The sequence below is a fragment of the Puma concolor genome, chromosome C2 (assembly GCF_028749965.1).
Source record: "Puma concolor isolate L17-30 chromosome C2, mPumCon1.1.hap2, whole genome shotgun sequence".
Classification (NCBI taxonomy): Eukaryota; Metazoa; Chordata; class Mammalia; order Carnivora; family Felidae; genus Puma; species Puma concolor.
In genome coordinates, this window is record NC_141675.1 from 30443259 (window position 1) to 30457774 (window position 14516).

The 14516-nt window shown below is 42.3% G+C and overlaps 1 protein-coding gene across 3 annotated transcripts in view; it reads right to left on the reverse strand.

Annotated features, from left to right (window-relative positions):
• RYK (receptor like tyrosine kinase) overlaps window positions 1-13417 on the reverse strand; it is a 104975-nt gene extending 91558 nt beyond the window's left edge. For 2 of the 3 annotated variants that reach the window (XM_086674330.1, XM_086674329.1), the window contains exon 1: window positions 12961-13416. In XM_086674330.1, the coding sequence (XP_086530456.1) occupies window positions 12961-13189 (229 nt within the window). In that variant the 5' untranslated portion in view covers window positions 13190-13416. Of the gene's footprint in view, window positions 1-12960 lie in introns of all 3 variants that reach the window. The other variant, XM_086674331.1, reaches the window with a different exon arrangement.
• Window positions 13418-14516: the final 1099 nt, after the last annotated feature.

A 14516-nucleotide genomic window follows, 5' to 3' on the forward strand; every position in this document is an offset into this window, starting at 1 on the left:
GTCTCTGCCCCTCCCCTGTTCATGCTCTGTCTCTGTCTGTCCCAAAAATAAATAAACGTTGAAAAAAAAAAAAATTTAAAAAAAAAAAAAAAGAATCTCATGGTTTACTTCCCTCTCTTTTTTTTCCTTCCCATATGTTCACCTGTTTTGTTTATTAAATTCCATATGAGTGAAATCATATGGTATTTGTCTTTCTCTGACTGACTTATTTCGCTTAGAATACACTCTAGTTCCATTCACGTTGTTGCAAAAGCAACGTTTCATTCTTTTCGATGGATGAGTAACATTCCATTGTATATATATACCACATCTTTATTCATTCATCAGTCAATGGACACTTTGGCTCTTCCCAATGTTTAGCTATTGTTGATAATGCTGCTATAAACATCAGGGTCCATGTACCCCTTCAAATCTGTATTTTTGCATCCTTTGGGTAAATACCTAGTAGTGCAATTGCTAGGTCTGTAGGGTAGTTCTGTTTTTAACTTTTTGAGGAACCTCCATATTGTTTATTCCCAAATTTGTGTACATGTGCATGCACACACATACAAACCTTAAAATATTTTCCTTTAAGTTGGACTAAATTCTCTCCTTTGACAAATAGTTTAAGTTAGAAAAGATGCAAAAAATAATAATCCTTGGCGAGGCACCTGGTTGGCTCAGTTGATTAAACGACCAATTCTTGATTTCAGCTCAGGTCACGATCTCCACAGTTTGTGAGATCTAGCCCCGCGTCAGACTCTGCACTGACTGTGGAGCCTGCTTGAGATTCTCTGTCTCCCTCTCCCCGGCTCTGTCTCCAATAAACTAAAAAATAATCATCATCATCCTTGGCTATTTCCACTTCTAGACAAGATGGAATAATAGGACCAGACTAACTCTCTTGTCTGAGATAGCCAAGAACCATACAAAATATGAGAGTTCACAAAGACAAGGACAGCTAGAGCATGCAGGATGAAATAACAGAGAGGAGAAAGTTACACAGGAAACCTCCAAAATCTGCAGAGAGCTGCCCTCCAGTCTTCAGTTAAGTACTCATCAGAGGATGCATAAGGAAGTTGCATGAGAACAGAGAAAGGATAAAATGTACAATCTTACTTACATAGTAACTGGAATATCACCTACACCCACCAGCCAGACTGGAAAACCTCATGATTCACACAGGTCACTGGAGAAAGTACACAAAAGAGTCTTTAACTCAGTAGTGGGGAATAATTAGCCTATACTGAGCATTGCTCCTGTCCTATCTAACAAATCCTAAAAGCAAGATCTGGAGGATCAAACTGTTTCCAAGTACTTAACTGAGTCCAGAACAAAACCCAAGAATATTTATAGGAATACAAAAATATTCAGCACCCACCAGAGTAAAATTCCCAATGCCTCCCATCCAATCAAAAACTACTTGGCATGCAAAAACAAAACAAAAGCAAAATAAATAATTAAATAGATAGATGTTAGATAAACTAACCGAAACCAACCCAGAACCAGCAGAGATGTTAGAATTAGTAGAAAAAACATTTAAACAATTATTATAGCTGTACTTCATTGGTCAAAAGTTAAGAAATATGGAAGACATAAAAAGACCCAAATCAAATTTCTAGAAATAAAAACTACAATGCATGTGATTAAAAAATACACTGGACAGAATTAATAGAAGCTTAAGCATTTCAGAAGAAAAGATGAGAAATCGTATTTCCCAGCTTTTAACAACTGGAAAAGGCTTCTGCCAGAATCTCTCTCGAATACTTCACATCCTTCAACTGTAGTAGAGACCAACAGTCTGCGGAGAGACTGCCACATGTCAAGCCATGGGGTGGCCTTAGTGCAGTATATGGGAAAGACAGAATGTGATGGGTACAATGATACTGATTTGTTTGTACAGAATGTAGAGCTATGGAAGCCAAGATGGGATATACTTAATCCAGAGAGTAGGGTACAAGGAACAGAAACTTGAGAAAATTAGGCAACCTCAAAGAAAAAGTATTAACAACCAATTTATTTAAACTCCCATCCATAAACATAAGTCCAGTCCAACTCCCTTTTTGGATAATAACTCAGCAGACAATGGGAAATGATAAAGAGAATGATGACCCCCATAAGGCATAAGATGGTGAATCTCCTCTAAAAAGAAGTCTGGTTTATTCATTCATTGAACTTTTACTGAACATCTACTACATGCCGGCTATTGTTTTAGGTGCTGGGGATATAGAGTGGAATGATATAAAAGGTCTTTAATCAAACAGAATTAACTTTTCTATAGAGGGAGACAAAAACGAGTATTAGATGCTTAAAATAGAACAGGATGATAAGAACAGAGTGGTACTTGGGGTCAAACGTAGGAAAGCAAGGCTGAGGCAGTGACTTTTTTTTTCTTTTGAGACACAGCTCACAAGCAGGGTACAGGCACAGAGGGAGAGAGAGAATCTGAAGCTTAGCGTGGAGCCCCAATGATCCCACGACCCTGGGATCATGACCTGAGCCTAAATCAAGAGTCAGATGCTTAAATGAATAAGCCACCCAGGTGCCCCATAGGCAGTGACATTTTAAGTTGAGATCTGGAAGTCTCCAGCCTTGTGAAGATCTGGGTAAAGTATGTGAGGCAAAGCAACCATAAAAGGCAGACCCTAAGGTGAGAAAGAGCTTAGCACCAGAGGAACTAAGAACTAAACACATGGGGGGAGAGGGGGATAAGAGAGGAAAGAGGTGGCAAGCAAGAGTCTTAATATAAACATTGACCTATAAATCAGAAAGATCTGAACAGCCCAGATGCTTGATATTTATGAATTGTTAATTTCTTGGGTGTGATAATGGTTATTATAAATTTTTAGATTCCCTTTTAGAGATACATATTAAAATTTTTTTTATAAAATTATGTTTGAGGGGTGCCTGGGTCAGTTAAGTGTCTGACTCTTGGTTTCAGCTCAGGTCATGATCTCACAGTTCATGGGTTCAAGCCTTATATCTTGGGATTCTCTCTCACTCCCACTCTCTCTACTCCTCCCTTGCTTGCTCTCTCTCTCTCAAAATAAAACAAATAAACTTAAAAAAAATTAATGTTTGAGTTTCCTTCAAATAATCCAAGTGGGGAATCAGGGAAGTAAGAGCAAAGGTGTAGACTGGGGAGTGGAGTGGTATATACCCAAAAAAACTGGCCATGAGTTGATAACTGTTGAAGCTGGATGATGGGTACACAGAGGTTTGTTATACTAGTGTACTTCTGAATGTCTGAATTTTTCCATAATAAATACATTTTTAAAAGCAAATTGATTTAAAATAAATTGGAATTTTGAGGGTGATAAAACTATTCTATACAATACTTTGGTGGATACATGATACTATGCATTTGTCAAAACCCATATAACTACAATAAAGTGAACTTTAACGCATGCAAATTAAAAAAAAAAAATCATGTAGGTCAAGGAATACCAGGGTGAAATACAGAATATAATATGACCCTTTCCAGAACCAGCTTTTGTGGGACCCAAATGCATCCATAAGCTTTCATCTATAAAGTACAAAGCCCCAAGGTCTAAGTCAGCACAGTATGCAAAATTTAATATGATTGGGTATCCATCCCTTTGTCTAGGGAAAGGGCTGAAGACTTTCACAAAATAAGGCTGAGAATCCCTGATATTTCTTTTGCCAGCAACTTCTACGTGAAAACTGAATTACTATTGCTTGTACACTTAATGGTAATATCTCACTGTCGTTTGCTTTCCTTGCAAGGAGATTACTACACAGCCATTACCATAAGCAAATAATAAATACCACCAGTAAATTTTACAACTCTGAAAGAAAGTTGGGACAGGTATCCCTCCTCCCCCCAAAAAAGGAAAGGTGGTCACCGTTTTACAATACCATATTTCATTTCATGCAAAGTGTACCATTATTTTTTTGTGGCACTAAGAAAGAAATAGAACTGTCAATTAACTGAATACTTACCATTGAGTATAAAATGGTTCCAATTTCAGAGATGTCCAAACATGGGAAAACTGTACATCATATAATGAATGAAACGTGGCATTCAAAAAGTTCATGAGTTGGGCCCCATCTCAGATCTCCTAAACAAATTGCTCAGGATAGGTCTAGGAATTCATATTTTGTTTGAGTTTCTCAGATGATTCTGGTTAGATAAACACTAAGTAAACTGCTAGCCTTCAGAGGCAGCACAGAAAGAAAGCATGCACTCTGGAGTCACATAGCCCCAGACATCTCTGTGACCTCCAGCAAATTCTGTAATTTCCCAGAGCCTCAGCTTTATCTATTCAAAAAAAATGTCAATGCCACCACCTACTTTGTATGACTGACTAAAGGAGAACACATGTGAAGTACTTGGTTCACATGTGAACAAAAGGTATAGCAAGAGGTATACTAAAACACATATTTATAGAAGAATATATTTATTTATAAACAAGACATAACATTTATTTTATGAACAAACATGGGACCTAGAAACTACTTTTAAGAAATATTCTTGGGAATGCAAGCTGGTGCAGCCACTCTGGAAAACAGTATGGAGGTTCCTCAAAAAACTAAAAATAGTTGGGGCGCCTGGGTGGCGCAGTCGGTTAAGCGTCCGACTTCAGCCAGGTCACGATCTCGCAGTCCGTGAGTTTGAGCCCCGCGTCGGGCTCTGGGCTGATGGCTCGGAGCCTGGAGCCTGTTTCCGATTCTGTGTCTCCCTCTCTCTCTGCCCCTCCCCCGTTCATGCTCTGTCTCTCTCTGTCCCAAAAATAAAACGTTGAAAAAAAAAAAAAAAAACTAAAAATAGAACTACCCTATGACCCAGCAATTGCACTACTAGGCATTTATCCATGAGATACAGGTGTGCTGTTTCGAAGGGGCACATGCACCCCCATGTTTATAGCAGCACTATCAACAATAGCCAAAGTATGGAAAGAGCCTAAATGTCCATCGATGGATGAATGGATAAAGAAAATGTGGTATATATATACAATGGAGTATTACTCGGCAATCAAAAAGAATGAAATCTTGCCATTTGCAACTACATGGATGGAACTGGAGGGTATTACACTAAGTGAAATTAGTCAGTCGGAGAAAGACAAAATCATATGACTTCACTCATATGAGGACTTTAAGCGACAAAAGGGATGAACATAAGGGAAGGGAAACAAAAATAATATAAAAACAGGGAAGGGGACAAAACAGAAGAGACTCATAAATATGGAGAACAAACTGAGGGTTACTGGAGGGGTTGTGGGGGGGGGGGATGGGCTAAACGGGTAAGGGGCATAAAGGAACCTACTCCTGAAATCATTGTTTCACTATATGCTAACTAATTTGGATATAAATTTTAAAAAATAAAAAATAAAAAAAAAAAGAAGAAATATTCTACCACTCAGCAGTATCACTTGCTGGGCACAATACAAAGAATCATTCACTAAGTATATATTATGTAACTCAGCAATATACACACACATTTGTTTTGGCACATCAGATTTTAAGGGGTCCCACAATAAATCAAAGTTGTTTAATAACATTTTGATCAGAAAATATTGTACTTGATTTGCATCAACAAGGGTAACACAATAAAAGCATACGTTTTTAAGTGTAATTCAATTTCAGAGTAGCCAAAGGCTCTATTTCATGTCCAAGTTTTTGTTTTGTTTTAGTATGTATAACTGGCAAGTTTTGTCACAACACTGGCATAAGTGCATTAAAACCACAAAAGTAATGCTATGGAATTTCTCAATTCAGGGTGCTCAAAGAAATACCCATGTTTCATTTGTTTCTAAAGTGACTCTTAAAATCCAAACAGTATTTTAGGCAGCACCTCCAAAATTGAGTAGTCAACTCAGGATGTGACTCACAGGGGGCAGGTTTAGCCATAATTGGATAGAGTTCTCCCACATGTGTAGCATGAAGAAGGGGGGGGGGGGGAACTCAAAACCCACAACTGCACAATGTCTCAGCCTAACTCTCCCAATGAAGAACACATGGACTCAAATTAATGCTGCATCGATGCCACCAACCACACCCAAAACACCCAGGTCGAAGAGTTTGCTTCAGGGTACTAACTCAACTCCAATGACAATCACCCACACCTCCTCAGGTCATGCCAGACCCATCGGTAGGGAGGACACCCTCACTGCCCTCCCTGACCAAGCACTTGGCCTAAGGTTTAAGAGGAAAGAGAGGTGCTGGGAGGAGTGGAACACATGGCTCATCTCATTTTTCTTTCCATCAACCACCTCCCAAAAGAGAAGAGTCCCTCAGTTCAGCACCCCAATTCTGAAACCTTAGCGTCCTCTGTGACTCCTCTCTTTTCTTTAGCCCTCAGGTCTCTCCCCACTACGTGGTTTTCCAAACTCCCTGCAAATTCCTCACCAATCTATCCCACTCCTTCAACTGCCCTAGTTGATCCCTCTTATCACCACAAGGCTGACTCTGTCCCATTTCCCAGAACCAGCTTATCTGTCTCCAAGCCCCTTTTCACTGGAGCCAGTCATCTTTTCTGTAACCCAGTCCTGTTTGTGCACTCTCCTTTCCTAAATTCAGCAGCTCCTCATTACCTACAAGATAAAATTCAAATTCCTAATCCAATCTTAACCTAATTCCCAGCTTTATATTCTCCCTGGCTTTGCCAATTTTTCTCATTTTAGCCATATTAGATTTTTCCTACTTCCTGATTTCACACCCATCTGCTTCTATACATCTATAGCTTTTTCAAGCTATCTTCTCTACCCGGCATGAACTGCTCCTCTTTTCTGCCTATCAAACCCATCCTGAAGATGAATTTCAAATGCCTCAGTTCCTGGAACACTTTCCCTAAACTCTCTAAGCCTCTCTCCTCTTCCCCTTCTAAACTCAAAAGTAATCACTCCTACAATATAAAAGTACCCACTCCTCCAATAAAAGTAATCACTTCTTACTTATGTCAATCAGTAGTATAACTCTTATCTCAGTGTTATAGTTATCAATATAAAAGTCTCCCCTACAAAATTCCCAATTCTTCAAGAAAAGGAATTTAGTAATTCTGAATTGCTATTTTCTCCCTCAATATATGGTACTTGGTTGAGCTTCAAAAATTTTGACTGGACTGATTTGGAGAGCACTGATCTCATCTTGTATTAAACTGATTTTAAATAAGATATGCACAATGCTTAATTCTTTCAGAGGGTATTTATTTAAAAGAAAAGCAAGTTACCCAAACTGAATTTCTAATTGGTGAAAGGCAGAATCTATTCTTAGAAGACCCCTGACCCTTACAAATCCCTATCACTACCATGACTGCTGCCATAACCAGTTTATACCATACTGCTTACCCCTCAGCATTTTATTCCCAAACCCTTAGCACTGCCCCAGTCACATGCCAGTTTCACAAGTCCTGGATTTCCAGGGAACTGAGTACTATTAGAATACTCAATTAGAGAGGGAACATGGGAGGATGCAGATAATAGTCAAGACCACAAACATGTGGCAGCAGGCTTTCAGATTCTACTTCTTGGGTATTTTTGGTTAATCACTGCTCCTCCAGAGCTCACAAGGAGGCAAGATGGATTCTGGATTCAGGCATGACTAAGTCAAGACCTGACCCTCTACCAAAGGGTCCCAAATCAAAGTCCTCAACAGTAAAAATGGGGAAATGGACATGGCAGCCTGTTAAGAAGAGTAAATGAGAGCAATGAAACTAGGCCTGAGGAAACAGGGATGCCACCACATGGAGAGTAAAACCTCCTGAGGCTTTTGGAGTCTCTGTACACGTAGACTTCCATCAGGACTGTATGCCTTACAATCAAGGAAGTGGGTTAGTTACATACTTCCGCCAAGCCTGTTTCCTCATCTATAAAATGGAAATAACAATATATATTTAAAACAGGAATTACCTTTGTGCCTGACAGAGGGAAAAGATTGCTACATGTCAGCAGCAATCTAAAAAGTGTCAACTACTAGTCTTGTAAATATTATTCCAAAAAAAAAAAAAGAAAAAGAAAGAAAGAAAAAAAAAAAAAAACCCTGTTATACATCAACAGCTCTTCAACAGTCAAAGCCCAATCCTGGGGCACCTAGGTAGCTCAGTTGGTTAAGCGTCCGACTTTGGCTCAGGTCATGATCTCGCGGCCCGTGAGTTCAAGCCCCGCGTCAGGCTCTGTGCTGACAGCTCAGAGCATGGAGCCTGTTTCAGATTCTGTGTCTCCCTCCCTCTCTGACCCTCCCCCATTCATTCTCTGTCTCCCTCTGTCTCAAAAATGAATAAACGTTAGGAAAAAACATTAAAAAAAAAAGCCCAATCCTGTCATTTACATATTGTGAAATGACCACTCACCTTTATCCCCATTTCTTCCCCAACTCCCTGAAAGGAAACTAATGAAATCACAAAGACATTAAACCACAAAGACAAACACAAAGGGGAAAAAGACAACAATACATCATAAATTTCAACAAACTTCTTCAGGAGGGGAGCCAGGTGAAGAAGTGGTCACTGCTCCTCAGGACCCCTCAGGCACCAAAGGCCAGCCTGAGGCTCAGGCTTGACAAAGAGGAGCTTCTATAAGGGGTGGGCTCCCAGATCCAGCAGGAGACCCTAAGTTTTTTCTGAAGAAACTGAACCACAGAGGCAGAAGAACAATAAAGAGAAGTCCAAATCTATACCGGGAATGGTGGCACCCTCCATCCCTCCTTAACCAGATAACCCAAACCCGGACAATCAGTGTATTGCCAAACACACCAGAGGCAGGCTATTGGAGATACCTTCTCTGCAGACACTAGTCCCAAGGAGGATGTGAAGGTACTGTTATGTGAGGTAGATGCCCCATAAAAAGTCTACCTGTACTCCAAGGGAAGTCATGAGACCACCAGCACACACACTCTCTCTCCTGATCAACTTTCCAGCATCTCACTCTTAATTGTAGACAGCCAAGGACCACCAGATGTTTGTGATGTAAACAAACATAAAAAGAAATGAATAAGCACACTGGAGGAAGCAGAAGAAATATTAAAAACATATTAAACATATAGAAAAAATGAAAATCAAATAGACACATACCTCAAAGATAAAATATCCATAAAATAAGAATAAAATGGAAACAGAAAATGAAATTAAATGGAAATGAAACCAGAGAACAAAAACCTTCTGAAATTTAAAAACACCACCATTAAAATTTTTTAAATAAAAGCCTATAAAATTGAGAAGATCCCCTTGCTACTGTCCACATCCAAATACAAAGATGTAAGTAACAGACAACAAAAGAGTATCTGAAGATCAATTCCAGGATATTCAATAATCAAACCAACACGTGCCTCAAAAAGAAAAAACAAAAAATAAAGGGTAGGAAATTATCAAAGTAATAGACATTCTCGAAAACTGAAAAAATATGAGTCTATAGGCCAAAGGGCCTATAAAATAAAATAGACAACAGGTGAGAAGAAGGACCCACACAAAAACTTACAAAATTTCAGAATGCTGGAGAAAAAGATACTTACCTTCAATTAAAAAAAAAAAAAAAGGAAAGAAAAGAAAACAAAGAAAAATAAAAGGAATCAGATGGCTCTGGATTTTTCATCAGAAACCGTTAAAGCCAGGGGCACCTGGGTGGCTCAGCTGGTCCACTTTGGCTCAGGTCGTGAGTTCAAGCCTCACATCGGGCTCCACACTGACAGTGACAGCCTGCTTGGGATTCTCTTTCCCTCTCTCTCTGCCCCTTTGCTGCTCGCTCTTGCTCTTGCTCCCTCAAAATAAATAATAAACTTAAAAAAAAAAAAAAAACCTTTATAAAGCCAGAAACTGTGAAAATGTCATCAAAATTATGGAAAAAAATATTTTCAGCCTACTATTCTAAATTTAGCCTAATCATCTATAAAGCATCTATAAATCATCTAGAAAGTATCTAGCGTGGACACCTTCAGACATGCAAGGCCTCAAATAATTTACCTACCATGGAAGCCACTGAGGGTACCCTTTAGCAAATGAGGCAAACCAAGAAAAAGAAAACAAGTGATCCAGGAAACAGGCTCCAAGGCAGAAGAGAAGGGAACAGAAATCACAGAAAAAAATACTACTACTGACCAGACTGGAGCAAGAGAATGGAAGGCTCCTGAGCAAGGGAGTCTCTAAGAGGAAACCAAGTGGAACTGAGGGATGATTTGTGCTACCTGGAAAAAATATCAAAAGGCACTGAACATATTTCTTGGTGTTTGAGGAATGTAGCCATAGATACACGAAAAACTAATCAAAAACTTGAAGGCAATTATTTGCTCCAGGGGAAAAAAAAAAAAAAAAACAGAGAAAAACCCCCACATAATCTGGCATCACTATTTAACTCAGAAGTGAGCAATAAATTTTTATACAATAATGTAATTTCTGATGGTTGGTTTTACTAAAAATTGTTATGTAGCTATATTGAGGGACTGAGAGAGAACAGGGCAAATGATCAATTATGATACTAGAAAGTCAAGTCCCTATTCTACATTAATTTCAAAATATGAAAGTAAAAACCAGGAAAATAAATGAACAGAACTATAACTGGTACGAGATGGTGGCTTCCACTGTAAAATAGGACGTGGAGGATAAAGAGGCTAAGGGTAGAACGCTGTTGTTTTATGTTAAGCCTTTTAGCACTATTTGATTTTTTAACTGTGTGCATATATTAATTGGATTAAAACAACAACCTATTCTCATATCAAGGGCAATTAGTTCAATTTATAAAGCTGTCATTATCAACTTCACTTACAAGTTTTTTATTTGGAATTCCAAACTCATTGTCTTAGATATATTACAAAATGATGGTTAGTTTCCCAAGTCAGCGTTCAGAGGCATTTAACCCATCATGATACAAAAATATGGTACAAACTATTATTTCAAGTAGTCTTAAACACTAAGAGTTTCTGTGAGAAACTGCAGTCTGAGAACTCAATATGCCTCATACAGATCTGAACCCTACCCACTTGTTCTTCTGCCCCCAGGAGCAGCCAAGGAATACTTTAAAGGTAGAATGGATGAGGGAGATGGACATGGATCTGGCAAGAAGGAGAGTCAAACTCCCGGTAACAAGTCCACTCCATTTGCATTAAAGAAAATACTACTGGAGGTCCCTCTTGCCCCAGAGGTTGGTCAGTGAGGCAATCTTCCCTCCCCTCCTTCCCACAGCCCATTCCTGGGCAGAACCTGGATGCTCATCAGTCGGGTGACAAATACATACACATCATTTCAAGTATTAATTAGCAATGATTTCTTTTCCACCATGCCATAATAAAACCTCTATACAAACAATATCTTCATTACCCTTAATAAAACTTTGTGGCCTATGTCAACATTATGTTTAATTTTTTTTAATGATTATAAATTATGTGACCTTGAGAAAATTACTTAAAGCCTCACTTTTCTCAACTCTAAAATGGAAATAATGGTGTCTACTTAACTGGGTCATAAGAAAATTAGAGGAAATGATGTGTATAAAACATAAAGGGGCAGGTAAATGGCAGGCACTCAATCAATGTTAGCCTCTGGTTGTTCCCTGTCCCTCATCCCCACCTGGCTGGTTTCTAACACCTATTCTTATATATAAACAAAGCCACAAATCATATGCAGTACATGCTTTTACCAAAAACAAAAACAGAAACCTTTAAAACCCATGCATAATGCATCAATTTTTAAAAATAATTATGTGATACGAGTCGATTTATAAGTATTTTTCCTAAATCTTAGTTTTATGTTCCAAGTACTAACCTAATTTGCAGTTTTAATTCATCTCAACTAAATTTAGCTTGTTCAACTAGACTAAAAAGAGGATTAAGAAGGGCAGGACATTACAGAAACTCAGCATTCTTCTTTGATTAAAGACTACAAACCCATATATGTAACAACGTGTAAACAGACCGCTGCAAGCAATACCATTTCAACTTTGAGTCGACCTCAAGAAAGTCTTATAAACTTAAAAAAAAAAAAATAAAACTGACTGATAATGGATGATAAAAAAAAAATTCTCCCCCCCCCCCCCATCACACAGACACACCACAAACTCGAGATTAAATGAAGAGAGGGGAAATGTTATTCTGTGCCGCAACACACAAAAGAAAGTCTAACACACAAAGAAATGTCTAGGTATCTGCAACTACCAAAGACTTCCCATTTGGGGCCATTTCTCTCAGACCTTCCTCTAAGGCTCATTTCCAGAATCCACAAAGTCTCAGCACAAGAACACCATTATTTTTCAAATCAATTCCCCAAACGACAAAGCTAATTACGTACAACAGAACAACCAACTGACCCAAAGCTAAGTTCTCCTTTCCCTACAAGGTATTCAAAGGAGGCCCTGAACAAACAGTCCACAGTCCAACACATCCAAGACAAGAACCAAAAAGATACTGGAGAAGTTAGCAGCAGGTCTGCTACCAGAAGATTCGTTCACCATTGAAAATTATGCTTTTCGGTCACAAGATTTGAAGACTGCCACTAACGTGTAGTGCCCTTTCTCCCTTCCCCCCTCCCGCCTCATTTAAAAAAAAAAAAAAAAGTATGGTAACAAGAAAGTAAGAGCACAGTATTGTGGTCGTCAAAACCACAGGCAAGAATGTGCAGGTTTGGTCTAAATAAACGTGGACTCGAGGTATCCAAAATCCAGGGCCCTAGAATGACACGCATCAGGAATGGTCAAAGAAACTTGGTGCTGCAGGGAAGAAAAGTTAGGGCGCTTGACTGCGGAATAGGGCCAAAGGCTGAAGGGGCTGTGAGGAGGACGGAACGGGGTGGATCCCAGGTCTTTCGCGGCGGGGCAGCGAGGGCGAAGGGGGTAGGCCGGAAGGCTGACCTGGGGCGGGGGCCGGGCAGGGACCACACCTCCCGGCCAGCGAGGCAGGCAAAGGCCAAGGCCCGGGGACGACCCCGAGTACTGGGACGTGACCTGCTCGCGGTCCCCGGCCCGCGGACTGGGCCGCAGGCAGCCGGAAGCAGCCGGGGTCGGGCCCGACCTGCCCACCCCGGAGCAGGCGGCCCCTACTCACCAATGAGCCGGCGCACCTCGTCCTCGCTCAGGTAGAGGCTCACGCTGGGCCCCGCGGCCGCCGGCGACAGCGCAGGAGGCCGCGGGGCCGGGGCGGCGGCGGCGCCGGGCGCGGGTAGCAGCGGCAGCAGCGCGAACAGGAGCAGCAGCGGCGGCGGCGGGGCCCTCAGGCCGCGGGTCCCGGGGAGGCGGCCCCGGCCCCGCGGCCCCGATCGCGCCGTCCCGCGCATGGCCGCCGCCGCCGCCGCCGCCGCCGCCGCGGAGGAGCTTTGGCTTCCCGCCGCGCCGCCACCACCCACCCCCGGCTCCGAGCCCCTCACAGCCCCGAGCCGGGGGCGGTCGCCCAGCTCATCGCGCCGCCGGCCCGTGGCAGCCGGACGCCGCTTCAGACCGCCGGAGCGCGCCGCCGCCGCCGCCTCCTCGGCAGCATCGTCCTCTGTGGAGGGCTGGCCGCGGAGGCGCGCCCGTGCGCGCCGCCGCCGCCCCCCGAGAGCGCGTACGCACGCACACTCCGCTCAGTGCTGGCTGCGGCCCGGCTGGGAGCGCTTTGATTTTCAAGTGCCGCCGCGGGCTCGGGGCATTCTGGGCACCCTCTGAAAGGAGCCTATCCCCACCTTACGTTGTCAGCAGCCTGAGGTTTCCTTGCCTGTTGTCTGTAACACCCCCGCTTCCCCATTCCGCCCCGACACAGAGTCCAGACAGGCAGGCAGGCAGGCCGGCCCCGGCCTCGTCTGCGGCTGAGTGGGGTCCCAGCTCCAGGGAAACGCTTGATGCGGTCGCTCAGGTTTGCATTAAGAGAAACCTGCTTTTTCTTAGTGAGAAAATGGAGAAAAATGGAAAGCACCTTTTATCCTACCATCGGAGGTAACATCAACATTTCTGTGTCAGTTTCCATGTATAAATATTACATGCTTTTATTCTCCAAAAATATCCTGCTCAGCAAACTTTAGTAACCTTATTCTTAGACCTTACGAAGTTTTATTTTTCATGATCGTTGTGCGCCCCCGTTATCAACCCTATCTGGGGTTGTTAACCTGTGGTGCGCAGTAGTGTGTGTCTGTTTTTCTCTCCGTGTGCTTGAGCACACACAGAGAAGTGCTCTGTACGTTTCATCGTTTGTTCTAGCGAGACCCTGTCGCCCAAAGAGGTTAAGAATCGGGAATACACCTCTGCTTTTCGAAAGGCAGCCTAAGCAACCCGTGCTCGGACCTCCAGGTCTCGGGGTGCATTTATGTGAGCACCTACCATCGTGCTCAAACATGCTCCAAGTGCCCCCTCTCTCGGCTGAGAGTTCCAAGCGTCCTAGCCCGGCCGGGTCACCTCGCCCCTGCGGGCAGGTCCAAGCCCCGACCCCCGCCAGCTGCTCGAGGGGCAGGCGGGGTTTCTGAGCGCAGTTGCTGCTCCTGCAGAGAGGCCCTGGGAGGCGGCTATTTTTATCCTCTTGAGGGAAGCGGGGGGGGGCGAGGGGGGGTGTCTGATGAGGCGGGAAGTCCTGAAACTTCATTTCTCTCGTTCTGCAGGGAGAGCCGTGGATTCCATTTAGAGATAAGCCAGCCT